This window comes from Carettochelys insculpta, chromosome 18 (assembly GCF_033958435.1).
Source record: "Carettochelys insculpta isolate YL-2023 chromosome 18, ASM3395843v1, whole genome shotgun sequence".
Taxonomy (NCBI): domain Eukaryota; kingdom Metazoa; phylum Chordata; order Testudines; family Carettochelyidae; genus Carettochelys; species Carettochelys insculpta.
The window spans coordinates 11,193,188-11,208,359 of NC_134154.1; the positions used below are offsets into that span (position 1 = coordinate 11,193,188).

Sequence of the window (15,172 nt, forward strand, 5' to 3'; positions counted from 1 at the left end):
TGTACTCTTGCACTAGAGACGTGACTGGTGCTAATATTAAATAGACTTTATTAAAGGTTATTATTTAATACAAGACTGCTAGGCTACATCTACACTACAGAGATCTTGGGAAAGAAGCCATTCCGAAAGATCTCTTCCGAAAGAACTTCTTTTGAAAGAGTGCATCCACACAAAAAAGTGGATTTAAAGAGTGATCTGCTCTTTCGAAAGAGAGCATCTACACAGCCCCCGCTCTTTTGAAAAAATAGGCGAGGGATTGAAAAATCAGGTGCCATGAGGACTGCTCTTTCAAAAGAAGGGCCCTGAGGAATGTCTACACACACTTTCTTTCAAATATCAGAGAGGTAGCCGTGTTAGTCTGTATCTTGGAGAACAACAAGAACTCCTGGGGCACCTTATAGACTAACAGATATTTTTGAGCATAAGCTTTCGTGGACAAAGACCTGCTTCTTTCAAAAGAAGGCATTCTTCCTGAAACAGGAGTGGAAGAGTGCTTTGAAAAGGAGCACCACATTCTTTTGATTTGTTTTTGAAAGAATGCTTTTTGTGTGTCGATGCTCCATAGGATCTTTTGAAAGAACTTCCTAGTGTAGATGCAGCCCTAATGTTTAGCTTTATTCCACTTTATTTTTGCTCTATAGTTACACATTTAGATCTTGTTTTAGAGGTGCTGAGCCTGCTACTCTTCTTGAAGCTAATAAACTGAGTGCTTGGCACCTTTAAAATTATGCTCCAGATATATTTGTGAAATAGTATTGACAGTTTTTGCATTATTCTGGAAACATGTAGATATCTATAGGTGATCTCTAAACTTTCTTGAACATGAATTTGCCAGCTTTTCAGGGCTGCTATCTGTTCCTGTTTTCCCAACAACTTTATACAAGTGCTGGGAAATGAGAATTTTTGTGTGACTATACTGTAAATATCTCTCATAGCCACAGTTCCTTTTATTTCTTTTATCTTTTTATTTGGGGGGGGGTGACTTTTTACAAGTGTGCTGCTGTTAATTTGAAGCTAACAAGTGTAAAAGTCAGTTCCACTTTTCCAAAGTGTATGGAATTTTTATATTTTAAAGTTAATATCTAAACAGTGTAGATTAATGTTAACTGGATAGTTTAGTATTCATTAGTCAATTTCTTTCTGAATGCAAAAATACAATTTTAATTTCAGAATTTGCAAACAAGCTTATAGGATAGTTTACTAGTAATCCCTAAAATTAACCTATTAAATTTGCTTTTTTAAAAACTTAAGTGAACACCGTGTGGCTGATCTCTTATAAAAGGAAGTCCATTTAAATGAGACAAAAGTACCTTAAATACAAATGTGGTCAGACATTCCTTTCTTCTGAAACAGATGCTGATTCTGTGTAGCAAGCCTATAAAAATGGTTTTAGTAGTATAATCCTTCACTTTGAAGTTTTATTTTCAAAATTGATATGAACAGGTGGGAAATTAACATTAATTAACATTACACATTTTGGGTTGTGGAAGAAATTACACCTTCTGTGATGCCATAACAAAATTGTGTTCAATTTTTGGATAGAAACTTTGCAAACATTCTTTCAGAAGTGTGAAGCATTTTTTCCTATCACTTTTTTTGTAATTTTTCCATTCATTGCTCTCTGAGGAAGAAATGTGTATGCAGATAAATAATAAAAACTAGTTCCTTTTAGGCAGAATAATCAATAATACTAGAAAATAAATACATCGTGTAAAATAAATAAGTGTAAAAGGCTAACAAATCTAAACTAGAAATTCTGAATAACTTTTGTAGGAAATCCATGAAACTTCTATGTGGTACCATGCGAGGAATACGGTATTATTTTTTTCTAACAAGCAAAGTCTTCAGTTTAAATTTTTTTACAGTGTAAACTGGCCTAAATGTCAGTGTTTCAGAGATACTTAGGATTGAGTTAAATGTAGACTAAATCAAAAGAATAAATGTATTTGAGATCAATATCCATTTTTTTTCAATAATGGCTTGACCATCTGGAATTATTTTGTTTTCCTATCCTAGTTATTAACAGTGACATTCTATATTTCATTGAGTTTCTTATCCCTGGACATGCCCTTGGAGTCTTGTTGCCAAGGTAGCAATAGGCTGCAGGTAAAAGAGATCTTGCTCTTAACTCCCTGTCAGCTGTTTATGTAGTTTTCTATATAATTATTTAAATGAATGACTGGGCTGATTGGGAGCTTAGAACAGTGTGTGTCTCCTGTAGTTTTGTAGATTTAAAAAAAAAATCCTAGCTATAAGGCTGCACAACTTCCTGTGGGGTGGGTGAATATTCTTCCCCAAGGATCCATGCTGGGCTGGGTGACAAGGTAAGGTGAAGAAGCAGCTAGGGCAGGAGGACTGAGTGTGCTGGCAGACTAGAGAGTTTCTCTCTTATTGTGTGAGGAAACAGCCTTCTCTATGGGCAAGAGACCACTGCCAGGTGTTGGCTTTCTTCCTGGTGGTAGTTGCAACATGCTCTCACTTGTTTCAATTCTGCTCCCTAAGAAACACATGAGGAAAAGAAACGGGTGGATGAATGTGCTGCTGCTGGTGGAAGGAGTAAAATTTTGGTAGTAGGCCCATCCTGTACAGAGGAAGGCTTTCCTTCTTGACCAGGAGTTAACGAAGAATTGAGTATAAGTCAGAGGTCCTGCTTAGTAGCCAGCATGTACCTGGTTAGCTCTGCATGTAGAGCTGTGTATGATTTTGTGCAGTATGTTGTCAGAAGGATGTCCCACTGCTGGGCTTTTAAGCAAAAAGTGAAAGTAAAGGCTGTAAAAAGGAGAGAGTCTGTTTCTAAAATTACATTATAAAACTTAGGTTTATTAATATTACTAGTCTTATAGCAACTGACATGCTCAACCAAGATCAACATAGTTTAGATATTTGCAAAATATTTAATAGCTCAGTATTTTAAAAATTCTAATACTAAGGAAAGTAGGGGTCAAATATAAATAGGTATTCAAATCCAAAGCAAATCTTTGTAATGCAATCATGTGAGCCTGAAATTAGAGTAACGTTGTTCAGTAGTTGCAAAATATCTGCATTTAAAATCATGATACAATTAAAGAGCACTCACAGCCACATGCTTGCATCAACTTGTAAAACTGAGCATTAACAGGAGAGAAAAAAAAAGGTTTGCTCAGCTGTCATCTTTGTGCTTAAAGTATTAGTAACAAAGTTCATTGCAGCTATGAATAATACATAGGAGCCATTACAGTTAGGGGGTTGTACTAAATGTAATGAAGATGAAATGTATGCCAGTTTATGAACAGAATGATAAACTAGCTTAAGAATTCAAGGGTATAGACTAGCAGTTTCTACCTGAGAATCACAGAAGCATTTTGAAAACTGATTAGTGCTTACAGAATCCTGGCAAGGATTGATATGTCAAGTATTGCCCCCATTTTTCAGGTAGACATCGTAATTTTTCCTGTGAAGAAAGGTGGTAGTAGTCTACAAGTTCTCTTCTTCAGAAGGCAGTCACTGTAAATCTAGTCTGAAGAAAAAGTAAACAGTTGATGATGGTGGTACATTCTCACAGAAGAAGTGAGCTGCTGTATGGATTTTTTTTTTGGTAAATTTAGTGCTTGTAGACTGTCATTTCTGGAGATGTAGATTTTTATCCTCTGAAATGGACAGCATGGGTGCCATCGGCTTAAGCTTCTTCACCCATTTGTGCCTCAGCAGTGATTTGTGAGAGGAATGAGGTAGTTGCAGTGAGTGCTAGACACCATCTTAAGGACTGAGGAGATGTTTCAGACCTTGGCCTATTTTCTGAGACTCCCAACAAGAATTCCAACTATGGCATTGTAATGTTGATGCCAGTCTACTGTGCAGTGATCTGAGACCATCATCTTTTTTACAAAAAGCCATTTCTGCATGAGCCAACCCAGGCTGTGTATGAGTTAGTTTAGAAGTGAAAATGGCCAGGTGTTCAATCTAATACTTCAAGATAGAGCTTTATGCTTACTAGTATTGAGTTAACACTTAGATTGCAAGCTCCTTAAGGCAGGGACACTGTCTTTTGTTTATGCTGACGAACAGGTAGTTGAAAACATTGTGGGATTGGAAAAATCCATCTGCCTCTTTCAACAATTTTAATATTAGGAGTCCTTCATGTCTCAAAAGACATGTCTAGTAAAGAGGCATTGGTATGTTCTTAAGTTCTGTGACTCTTCTGCAGTAATAGCTAAAATGGTCCACATTTCTGTGAGAGAGATGTGGTATTAACATGGTATTCAACAGATTCTCTTTGTAGTTACATTATTCATGCTACTCCCTACTGCTTCAGAGGTAAATGTGCACCCACTCATACATCTAAAGTAGGCTTGTTGCTGAGGTTGCTAATGTAAAAAAAATTACAAAGAGAAAATCTTCTATTACACTGAATTGCACAGGATTGAAAAAAGTTTGAGACAACATAACTGATCACAAGTCAGTTTCTTTTATCACTAGCTTCCACTTCATTTGTGCTTTTGTGAGCTTGCACAGGCTTTGTGGCAATAACAGAAATGCATACTCAGTAATTACATTACAATGTGGTGAGATCCATTAATATCAAGGGAGAAAAGTCACTATATGGAAGATGTGCACTAAAAAGGGAACATCATATTCTTACCACAAGTACCCCACTTTTTCCACCCTGACTTCATAGGATATATGCTAGTACTCTTTAAAGCAAGCATGTCAAACTCAAAGCGTATTGAGGGCTGCACAAACAAAAACCGATTGCTTTCAGGGGCACGAAAGAAAATGTACTTCTATTGGAAAGTTGTAATTATCTATTATAGATTGTTTTAGGTATATTTTATAATATTTTTCACATCTTGTTTAAATATAATACAATAATTTTAATTGAGAATGTAATAATTTTAATTATATTTTCATAATTTTATTAATAGCTCTTAAAATTTGAGAAAAGACACACCTAGCAGTGGGGGAAGAAAGAGACAGAAAACTCTGATGATAAAAGCAGCTGGTTTTGCCTGCTTTCTGGGGCTAGTTCTGCACTCTGTGCTGTCAGTTTCATGGTCTCTAAAAATGAGAACAGGAAAGTAGTGAGTTATCAATATGAATGAATGAATGGGCTTTGAGATTTGTGGCTGCAAGGAACAACAGCAAGAGTTAATTTAAAGAAGAAGTATCACAGGGGAGTGGAACTGTGCAGACTCAGAGAATGAAGATTAGGGCTGAGAGAAACTAATCACCACCAGCTTGCTGATGGAACACCTCTGATGTTATGTCACTAAGGGTGTACATAAGTCAGAACATTTCCATTGTGTAGGGTATGCTTTATCAATCGTTGTGACTGGGTTTGAATGATGCTTTGGCTGATTTTTATGTATTTCCCTCTTATCTTTGTTACAAGGTGCATATAGCATGATGAAACCCCTCCCCTTCCCCTAAGAACAGCTTCTCTCCCCATATGGAGATTAGAGATTCCCCTTTCCCCCACACCCTTTGATCCCTTTGAGTGGGTCATGGAAGACACTACAATCCAACATTTTTTTCTTCCTGCATAGAGGAAGCAGGGAGAGGGGAAGGGGGTGTGGTGTGGAATTGCATTTCCCCCAGTAGGGGAAGTGGTGATGGGGAGAGGGACCAGGTCAGGGTCTCATAGCTGTAGCTGTTCTCCAAAGTCCAGAAAGGAGATTCTTTCAGCTCCACTGAAGGAGAAACACTGCACGCGTTCACACATCTTAGACCTCCTCCCCTCCAATTTACACTGCATTCCCCCCCCCCCCACACACACACAGAGTTTCTCTGCACTTCTCAGACATTCTGGGATTTACACTGCAATCCCCCATTGCACTGTGTTCTCCCCACTTTAAGACTCTTTTTGGGGCTTGTATTCCTCTCACTATAGTGCAGCCCCCCTTGCACCACCCTGTGTACCCTTGAGGCGTTATTGCTCCTCCTCCATGCATTACACCCCCCCATACCCCATCTCCATATTACTCTACCTTGCACTCCTTGGCTGCCCCTTGCTCCACCCCCATGGCTCCCTACCTGCCGCTGCCCCAAGCAGGCGCCCCTCTCCACCTTGCCCATCATGGGTTTCACTGCACCCCCACATGCTCCCTCCCCAGATAACTCTGCCTCATGCTCCTCTGCCCCTTGCTCTGCCGCTTGTGGTTCTCTACCTGCAGCTACTCCACATAGGTGCCCCTCTCTGCAGCCAGTGTGGGTTTCACTGTCCCTCTCCTTAGAATGGTCACATACCCTTCTCTGGCACACGTGGGCAGCAGGGGGCAAGACAAACACCCATTCTGGCTCCTGAGGCCGTCCATGTCTGGCACGTGCATTTTAATATGCAGGTGATAAACACAGATGGCCTGAGGAGCTGGGATGGGTGTTTGTCTTGCGCATGGCCGCTTGTGCATGCCAAAGATGGGTGTGTGACCGGGCCGCATTTGGGTGTTCTAGTCACACACTGGAGGGGAAAAAAAAAAATTCAGGCTGCATGTGTCTCCCTGGACGCGAGTTTGACATGCCTGCTTTAAAGGCAGAATTGTATTTTTACTGTTCTGTTTTTAATATCAATCTAAAATTCTTACCCAACTTGCTAGGGAAATGTTTTAGAACATTAAATGAAATTATTGAATTAAGCATATCAAATGTTGATATTTTCAAATGATAAAATTAGCAATACTGTGAAAGGCAAGAAGAAATTTCTGCTTTATGGAAGAAGAAATACTGTTATCCCATGGATAACTTACTTGTATTCATTTGAAAAAGCAAAAACATCATCACTATTTATTAAAGCTTGAGAATAAAATACATGTGTTTACATATTTCATCAACTTAATTGCCTAACACTGGTCATGAAGTATTCCTAAAACAATTTGCTTCCTCTTCGTCTGTCGCAAATCTGCTGTGTGCTGTGAAATTAAGCGTAGGTGCTTTATTGTGAAGGAACAAATACATAGGGAAAGTAGGTGATCTGTGTACAGTGATGAAATGAACCAGGATAAGAATTCTTCTGTTCATTCCTGAATTGCCTCATTCAGTCTTTAAAATTTCTGGTTTGTCTGATACATATGCATGAGAGGGCTGTATTAAGGTTGTACTGGTAACCTGAATTGAGTATCTTGTAAATGCTTGGTCTTTGCAAATTATAATGTTAATTTGATAGTGTTTCATATGTAGTGCAGTTTGAAACTCCATCATCTGGCACGCTCTTGTCCAGCAGGACAATGGATATTGCTGGACCAGAAGGTTCCAGCTGTGCAGAGCGCAAAAGAGCCATGCTGATGGCAGTGAGCCCTGCTGGCAGCCCACTCTGGGGAGCCCCAGGTTTGGGAGCCCCACCACTTGGGAGCCCATGCGGGGTTGGGGAGCCCCACTGTGGGCAGCCCTGCAGCTGGGAGGCCAGCTGTGACACGGAGCCCTGCAGGCAGCCTGACAGCTGTGGGGAGTCAAGTCAACGGAGCCCTACAGTGGGGAGCTGGGGTGAGGAGTCTCACCAACAGCCCTGCAGCTGTGGGGTGACCCCATCTGGGGCTAGAAGAGCCCTGTAGTGGGGAGCTGGCTGGGACACGGAGCCCCATTGGAACCTGGCTAGGACAGGGGAGCATTGCAGAAGTGGTTGCCCTCCCCCAGGCAGCCACGGAGAGCCTGACTTCCCCTCGTTCAGGACCACTAAGGTATTGAGGGAGATACAACCTGTAGTAATGTAGTGTCTAAAATGTGCCACTCACCCTTCCAAGTTCTCTGTCTTGGGGTGGGAGAGTGATTCAAAGATCCAGGCATTTTCAAGAATTCCTTTTGAGTACCTTTTTCCTGAGCATCTTCTCCATGTAGCACTACTCCAGCTGATCAAAAAGTATACAGGCTTTTCAGCAGAGTGGTCCTACTGAGAACCTCAAGGAATATTTTTTATATTAATGAAAAATTTATTTCGGCCTGTTGATTGAGTGGCCTAAATTTTTACCCTCTCTCTCTCTCTCTCTCTCTCTCTCTCTCTCTCTCTCTCTGGTTTCACACACAACGTTTTTTAACCCCTCATTGTTTTAAATGGAATTTAAAACAAAATAAAAAAAACTACTGTGAAACCGTTTCTATTTGTCTCAATGGTTTGCGGAGGTTTTTTGCAAAAATGATTTTTCACAAAATTAGGAGTGAATTGTCCCGCTCAATCACACATTTTATTCACAGAAAAATAACTGACTGCAATAAGACACTTCCATTCTGTTACTTTTAGTTATGGAAGCATAGAAAGCATCCTGAAGTTCATAAATATGTATCTCTTTTGCAATACAACATAACACTGGGTTTTAGAAAATCATGAACATTTCTTTGGGACTAACTGTTTTCCATCTTGATATAAAAAGCATAATTTGTAGACATTAGGTTTTTCAGAAAGAACACGGACATTGCAATGTACATATATTTCAGAATGAAACTGCATGAAAGCTCAGGCTGGTGTATGTACATCACTTTACCTGCTTAGAAGTGTAGATTACTGAACACATGTTCTGTTTCTCTATGTTCTGGCTCTCCATTGAATGAAGTCCAATTCGTGACCTTTTTCCTCATATCCAGAGCCGTGTTTGGGATTGTATTTTTCTGCATGTGAAAATATCTCTTTTTACAACCAAGACCTTCAATGACAGTTGCATTTCCCTGGAACAGTGAACATTTTGATATGAAGGAAGCTTGTGGGTGTGGAACACAACTTTTATAGAAGTTTGGACCTATTCTGTGAAATTCAGAGCCTCATTATTACAGGCTGATAAGAATGAAAGGTGTTGATTCTAATTTTATTCATGGGAATAATGCAAATACTGTGAGAGAACCCCATTGCTGCAGTATAACCAGGAATTTGTTGAAAAATTAAAATGCATGTCTTATTTATTGACCATCATGCACTTAATGAATGTAGAAGGTGTTTGTGTTCCCTAGAGTCTGCGGAATTCTTCTTATTGCTTAATGGACTAAGTGGATTTAATATTTTGTACATGTCTGATATGTGCAACTACATTTTGTTCATCCCTAATATGAATTCCTCTTCCAGTTCTGCCTATGATAACATCAACAAAGTTCGAGTAGCTATAAAGAAAATCAGCCCTTTTGAGCACCAGACATATTGCCAGAGAACTCTGAGAGAGATCAAAATCCTCCTGCGCTTCAGACATGAGAATATTATTGGAATCAATGACATTATCAGAGCTCCAACTATTGAACAAATGAAAGATGTGTATCCTTTTAAAGCGTAAGATGGTATACATAATGACACCACTTTTTTCTCTTTGATCGTTATAATTCTCTGTGTTAAATGTTATGTCAGTTACACTTTCTTTTTAATTCATCCTGCTATTAAATTGTGCCAAGAATTTTACTTGCTGTGCTCTGGTAAACTGTAAGAAAAGCTTTGTCACCTTAGTAAAACTTGAGTTCTGTTTTCAATCTGTACTGATACAATTGCCAATATACATCTCATCCTGTAAACAATATAAAAATAAATAAATACCTTTTGGTAGTTAACTTTGTTTTATTGCAGGCTGTAATATTAGCATGCCTCTGCCTGATTAGATTGTTTCAGAAATTGTCACAGTATCCAGCATTGCATTTTATATTTGATACTGCACAGTAAAAAAAAAAAAATCTGTAAATAGTCTCTGGTTTGATACCTAAGGTGGACACCAGCTTTTATATGGATGGGTCTGCGCACAGCATTCCTATGTTTTTCCTATAAATCTTAGATCATGAGATCTTGACGGGGCATAGATATCTTTAGCTGATAACAGCCATTTTATTCTAAATTAAATTAAATAGTTCAATCCTTACTGATCCTAAAATAAAGCATACTATGTTTGGAACAATCAGTCAGAGGCTGTCCACACTGAGGAGAGGAGATAGCTACCGTGGGTCACCAGGCTTAATGATCTATACTGTTTCATAGGTGAGATGAAAGGATTAATCTGCAAAGATCCAGATGTACAGCACTTGTGTATGGAAAAGTCTGTGCACAGTACACAGGCAGTTGAACGTGCCTGATATGTGCAAATACATTTTGTTTTCTCTCTCTCTCTCTCACTCACACACACACACACACACACACACACACACACACACACACACACACACACACACACACACACACACACACACACACACACACACACACACACACACACACACACACACACACACCCCCAATTGGAAAATTTGGCTTAATTTGTTTAGCAGGAAGTGAAACCTTGGAAGACCTACACATCAGTACTAAGCGTCTTCCCTTCTTCTCTGAACAATACAGAATGACAATATTTTGAGTGCAGGTAGTGTTCCATCTGGGCCTGAGAGTTCAAAGGGACATGTTGATTCATGGTGGGAAAACTAATTACAAGGCATAAATTGCTATTTGATTTCTATCTTGACTGACATTTGTTGTTATATAAAAGTCAGTTTCTTGCACTGGGATTATATGACCCCTGCTCTGCAAATCCAGATATTTCTCTGAGTTACATTAAGGGGTGGAAGGAGGTCAGATGTGATTCAGTTTGGGGTGGAAGAATCTGCAGGCAAGAGTTCGTTCAGTACTAGATTTTAAAATGTAGGGCTGATTGATCCAGCATGACAAATACATGGTAGAAGAGGGTAGTTGGTTTCTGAACATGAGAAGCCTAGGTCAGAAATTAATACCCTCTAAGCTTTATTTCTTTCACATTTATTTCGTACTGAATGCAAATGTCATTTTCTCCTTGTACTTTTAACACTATTAAACAAGAGTATTCACTTTTTTGGCAGAGAGAAGAATCCTCTGGAGACACAAAGTTTCTCCTGTTTAGAGCCAAATAAATCCACTTCCTATATAAAATAGATTTTTATTGTTAGTTGCTGAAAATTATGTACTAATGTCTCTTAATCCTGTAGCAACTAACTGAATCACCAGAGTGATCTGAACCAAACAGCCAGATTCTTTTGTGATTTGTTAAAGTGAAAACAAAGGAAACAGTCAGACAAAATTTGTGGCTTGATAGTACTTTTAAACTCTGAAATTCAGAATGGATAGCTCAGGTAGTACAGCATGTGATTATCTAAAATGGTTTTGGATTTGCTTGCCTTACATCCAGTGGCTTACAGATACATTGTGCAAGATCTCATGGAAACAGATCTTTACAAACTGTTAAAGACTCAACACCTCAGCAACGACCACATTTGCTATTTCCTTTACCAGATCCTGAGAGGGTTAAAATATATTCATTCAGCCAACGTGCTGCACCGTGACCTCAAACCCTCCAACTTGCTGCTTAACACCACTTGTGATCTGAAGGTTAGTTGGAGCCTTTCTGCAAATTAGTCATTTTTCAGCTAAATTAAACTCCCTTGACTTAATGACAATGATTTAATAAACTATCTGCTGTAATTACACCAAGGGGACCAATAGCACCTTAAAGACTAACAGTTTTATTATGGCATAAGCTTTTGTGAGTTGCAACTCACTTTATTAAATGCAAGAAATGAAAGGGAGAAAAAAACTGATGGTAGGGATACAGAGATGGGAATGTTTTATCTGAGCTAATTTCAATCTAGGTGTATGTGAACAAGATGGTGAGAATACCTAAAGGGGAAAAGTATGTATTGGAATGGAAGAGCCATTTTCAGTCTCTAGTCAGACCTATGCTGATGGTGTCAAAATTGCATATGAATTCCAGCTCAGCAGTTCATGCTGCAATCTGTTTTTGAAGATTTTTGATTCAGAATGGCAACTTTCAAGCCGAAACTGTCTCTAGGGAGATTAAAATATTCTCCCTCTTTTTTGTTACTGCTATTGATGTCTGGTTTTTGTCCATTTATTCTGTTGGGTAGAGAGAGTCCAGTTTCTCCAGTGTACTTGGTAGAGGGGCATTGCGGGTGCATAATGGCATATATCACATTAACAGATGACAGTGGGGTTTGTTGCAGGGATTGGTTCCTGTGTTAGTGTTTCTGTTGTGGAGTGTCTGGTTGGTGGTCAGTTTGTGTTTAAGGTTAGGGGACTGTCTGTAAGCAAGGACTGGCCTGCCTCCAAGGCCTGTGAGACCAATGGATCATCATCTAGGATAAGCTGTGGATCATTGATGACATGTTGGAGAGATTTTAGCTGTGGGCTGTAGGCTATGCCAGCAAAGTAACTTCACTGGGGCCTTAAATATGGTTCAGCTTATGCCATTAAAGGTAACTGGGTCTCTTTTTCCCCTTCTGGAGATGATATTGATTTATACTGTTTGTTTGAGCATTTTACCAGTGGCCCTCTAATCAATAAAAGCGAGATTTTAATTGTTCCAACCATTTTTTTTCTTGACTGTCATCTTCTTTACTTTTAAAAACGCCTTTCTATTTTTACTGCTGAGAATTTAAGGTCTGTATTGTGGTGCCATAATGTGCAATTTAAATTATTTGTTTGTAACTGACCTTATGTGCTGCTTCTGACATACTTCACTATTTTTTCCAATTATCACCAGCCTATGCCAAACAGTAGATAAAATTCTCAGCAAAATCATGTATGAGATTAGATTAAGAAGTGCATTTAAAAAACCTTAATTTGTCAAGAATCAGCCTCTGTCAGAAAATGGAAAAGCAGAATAAAGGGTAGAGGAAGTACTAGTAGAACTATTTGATGCCACATTGTATCTGGTAAGGGAGAGTGTTCTCTTTGATGAAGCCTCATGAGTTTCTGTGATACTACATAATCTATTTTTGACTACAGGATATGAAGTAAGGAATTGCTGTTTCCTTGAATTCACAAGTATGATTACCCATTTATGGCAATACTAGGGGAAAATCCCACTTTATTTTCTTTATCTTTATTTCATTATCCTACGTTCTGTATCTTGGTAGTTTCTCTTCAAGGAATTATTTTACACATAGGGACAGTGGTTTCCTGATGGAGAGAGAGTTCCTCTGAGATAAACTTCTTGTGTGGACTATTCCATATTGTAAACTGTTCTTCATGAAGGAGAATTGAAAGCTTACTCACGTAGATGAAACTCAAGTCACTCCATGAGCCAGCCCCTTACCAAGTGAGATAATAGATATTGGTGGTTGGCTGGTTTCCCAGAGAAAAAGTTCTGTTTTCTTCCATTCTGTCTTACAAGCACCATTCTTTTAAAAATGAGCCTGGAGTCATCTTCCTTCATTCCTAAGGCTTCCACAGTCTCACCAGAGAGTAGACCAAAGGGACCTCCCACTTTCTGCTAAATTTGTCAATGTAAGAGGGAGCTGCTCCTCATTGTTTGTGTTATAGATGTGTTCCTAAATAAGAGCAGGTGTGAAAGTAACTTAAATTTCAAACCCCCCACCCCCCGGGAGTTGCTCAAGGAGGGGACAGGGTTGTGACACAACCATACCTGTGAGAAATGTAAGTGTGGTGTTGAGTGTGGAGGGCTCAATGCAGGAAGGTTGGGGAGTGTCAGGGTCAAGGGTAGGGCTCAGGGCAATGGGTGTGGATGTAGCAGGGTGCAAGACTCAGCGCTTGTGGTCGTGGAGGGCTCAGAGTAGAAGTTGGGGGTGCCAAAGTCAGGGCAGGGAGTTGCGGAGGGTGCAAGAGTCAGGGTTAGGGGTGTGACAAAGGGCTCAGGGCAAGCAAGTGGGGGGGGTGCAGCATTCCGAATTGGGGGTTTGAGGAGGGACTCAGGGCAGGGGACTGTGGGTGTGGGGGTACAGGAGTTAGGTTTGGGAGTGTGGAGAAGTTCAGGTTGAGGGGCTCAGGACACAGGGTTGGTGATGTGTAAAGGGATAGAGGGTGCTGAACCCCTCACCAAGATTTGTACCAGGCCTGCTTGCTGTTCCCTTTCCTGTCCCCCTCAGGGAGCAAGAGCAAAATGCCCAGCTCATCTGCATCGTGTCCTCGCCAGCCAGAGCAAGAGGAGTGCAGCAAACTGCACATTTCCTTGCTCCCTGACAGGAAGAGAGAGAGCCAGCAATGTCCCCATATGATTTTTGGGGTGGTGTGTTTCACCCCGCACCTCTGGTCTTTTTAAATGGGACCCGGCGGGGGAGCCTGAGATGGGGGCAGTCCCAGACTGGTCGGGGGAGCAGGCCCCCATCCCCTTTTATGTGCCTGCTGCTTAGGGCAGCAGCCTGTCGCAGAGCCCTGGGAGTCAAACTTGGGACAGCACCATGCCAGCTGCTGCTTACCATGGCATCTCACTGGGGCACACCAGCTTATCCTCTTCTGGATAAGAGGTGCTGGGGCTCAAACAACTAAGTGCTAGGGCTTAAGCAATTTTTTTTTCTTAACTGACATGGCAGGCCCAAAGGTGCTGGGGCTCTGAAATGCCAGGCTGAGAGGTAATGGAGCTCAGCCATGGCGAGCTTTGGCACAAGTTAAATACTGGTTGCATCTGTCCAAAGGGTCAGGAGGCTTTTTGCAGCTTCTTCTTTCCTCATCTACATTCCCCTTAGTTTCTATCTCATGGCTCAATAGTACATCTCTATTGCACTGAATGCATTGTGGTAGCACTAGTCTCTTCACAGAGAAGTACTGAATTGTGCAGAGGAGGCAATAGCAGTAGGTAGATCATAGAAAACTATTAATGAGTCAAAAGTGGTTCTGCTGATATCCAACTTTCCCTCTCTTCCTACCCGGTTATAAAATAAGATTAGGCTTGCACCTAAAATGCAGGAATTAGTCGATTTCTGTACTATTTACAGTTTTTTCAGACAAATGCTTGAGCACATAGTGAACCGTTGTGCATTGGTCTCCTCATCTGCAAAATGCTGGTACCTGCCTGTCTAATACAATAGTTCTGAAGCTTAACTCATTCTTTATAAAGCACTTCAAAATCTTTTGAATGGCAGGCAGCATGTGAATGCAAAGTATTCATAATGTTTTTGTTTTGATTAGTTAAATTAGTGTTTTATGTATTTTTCTAGCTGTGGAGAAAACAATTTTACATGTTAAAATTTACACTATCATTTCATGGCTTACAGCCTTACAAGGGCTTGTGGGAAGGTACTTTGAACATTACAGTGAATTATAACACTAAAATTTATAGTTCTGTTTTTTTTTTTAAATTTAAAACCAGATTTGTGACTTTGGATTGGCTCGTGTCGCAGATCCAGATCATGATCACACAGGGTTCCTGACAGAATATGTAGCCACGCGTTGGTATAGAGCACCTGAAATTATGTTGAATTCTAAGGTAAGGACTTTAGATGAGCCAACAAGAAAGGTATGCTGCAAAAG

General features: G+C 40.1%; 1 protein-coding gene across 1 annotated transcript in view; it reads left to right on the plus strand.

Moving 5' to 3' along the window:
* The window catches only part of MAPK1 (mitogen-activated protein kinase 1), a 58,256-nt gene that overhangs the window by 19,927 nt on the left and 23,157 nt on the right, over positions 1 to 15,172 (plus strand). Inside the window, exons 2-4 of the mRNA XM_075013091.1 lie at positions 9,017 to 9,199; positions 11,086 to 11,275; positions 15,012 to 15,128. Coding sequence (XP_074869192.1) covers positions 9,017 to 9,199; positions 11,086 to 11,275; positions 15,012 to 15,128 — 490 coding nt within the window. The remainder of the gene's footprint in view (positions 1 to 9,016; positions 9,200 to 11,085; positions 11,276 to 15,011; positions 15,129 to 15,172) is intronic.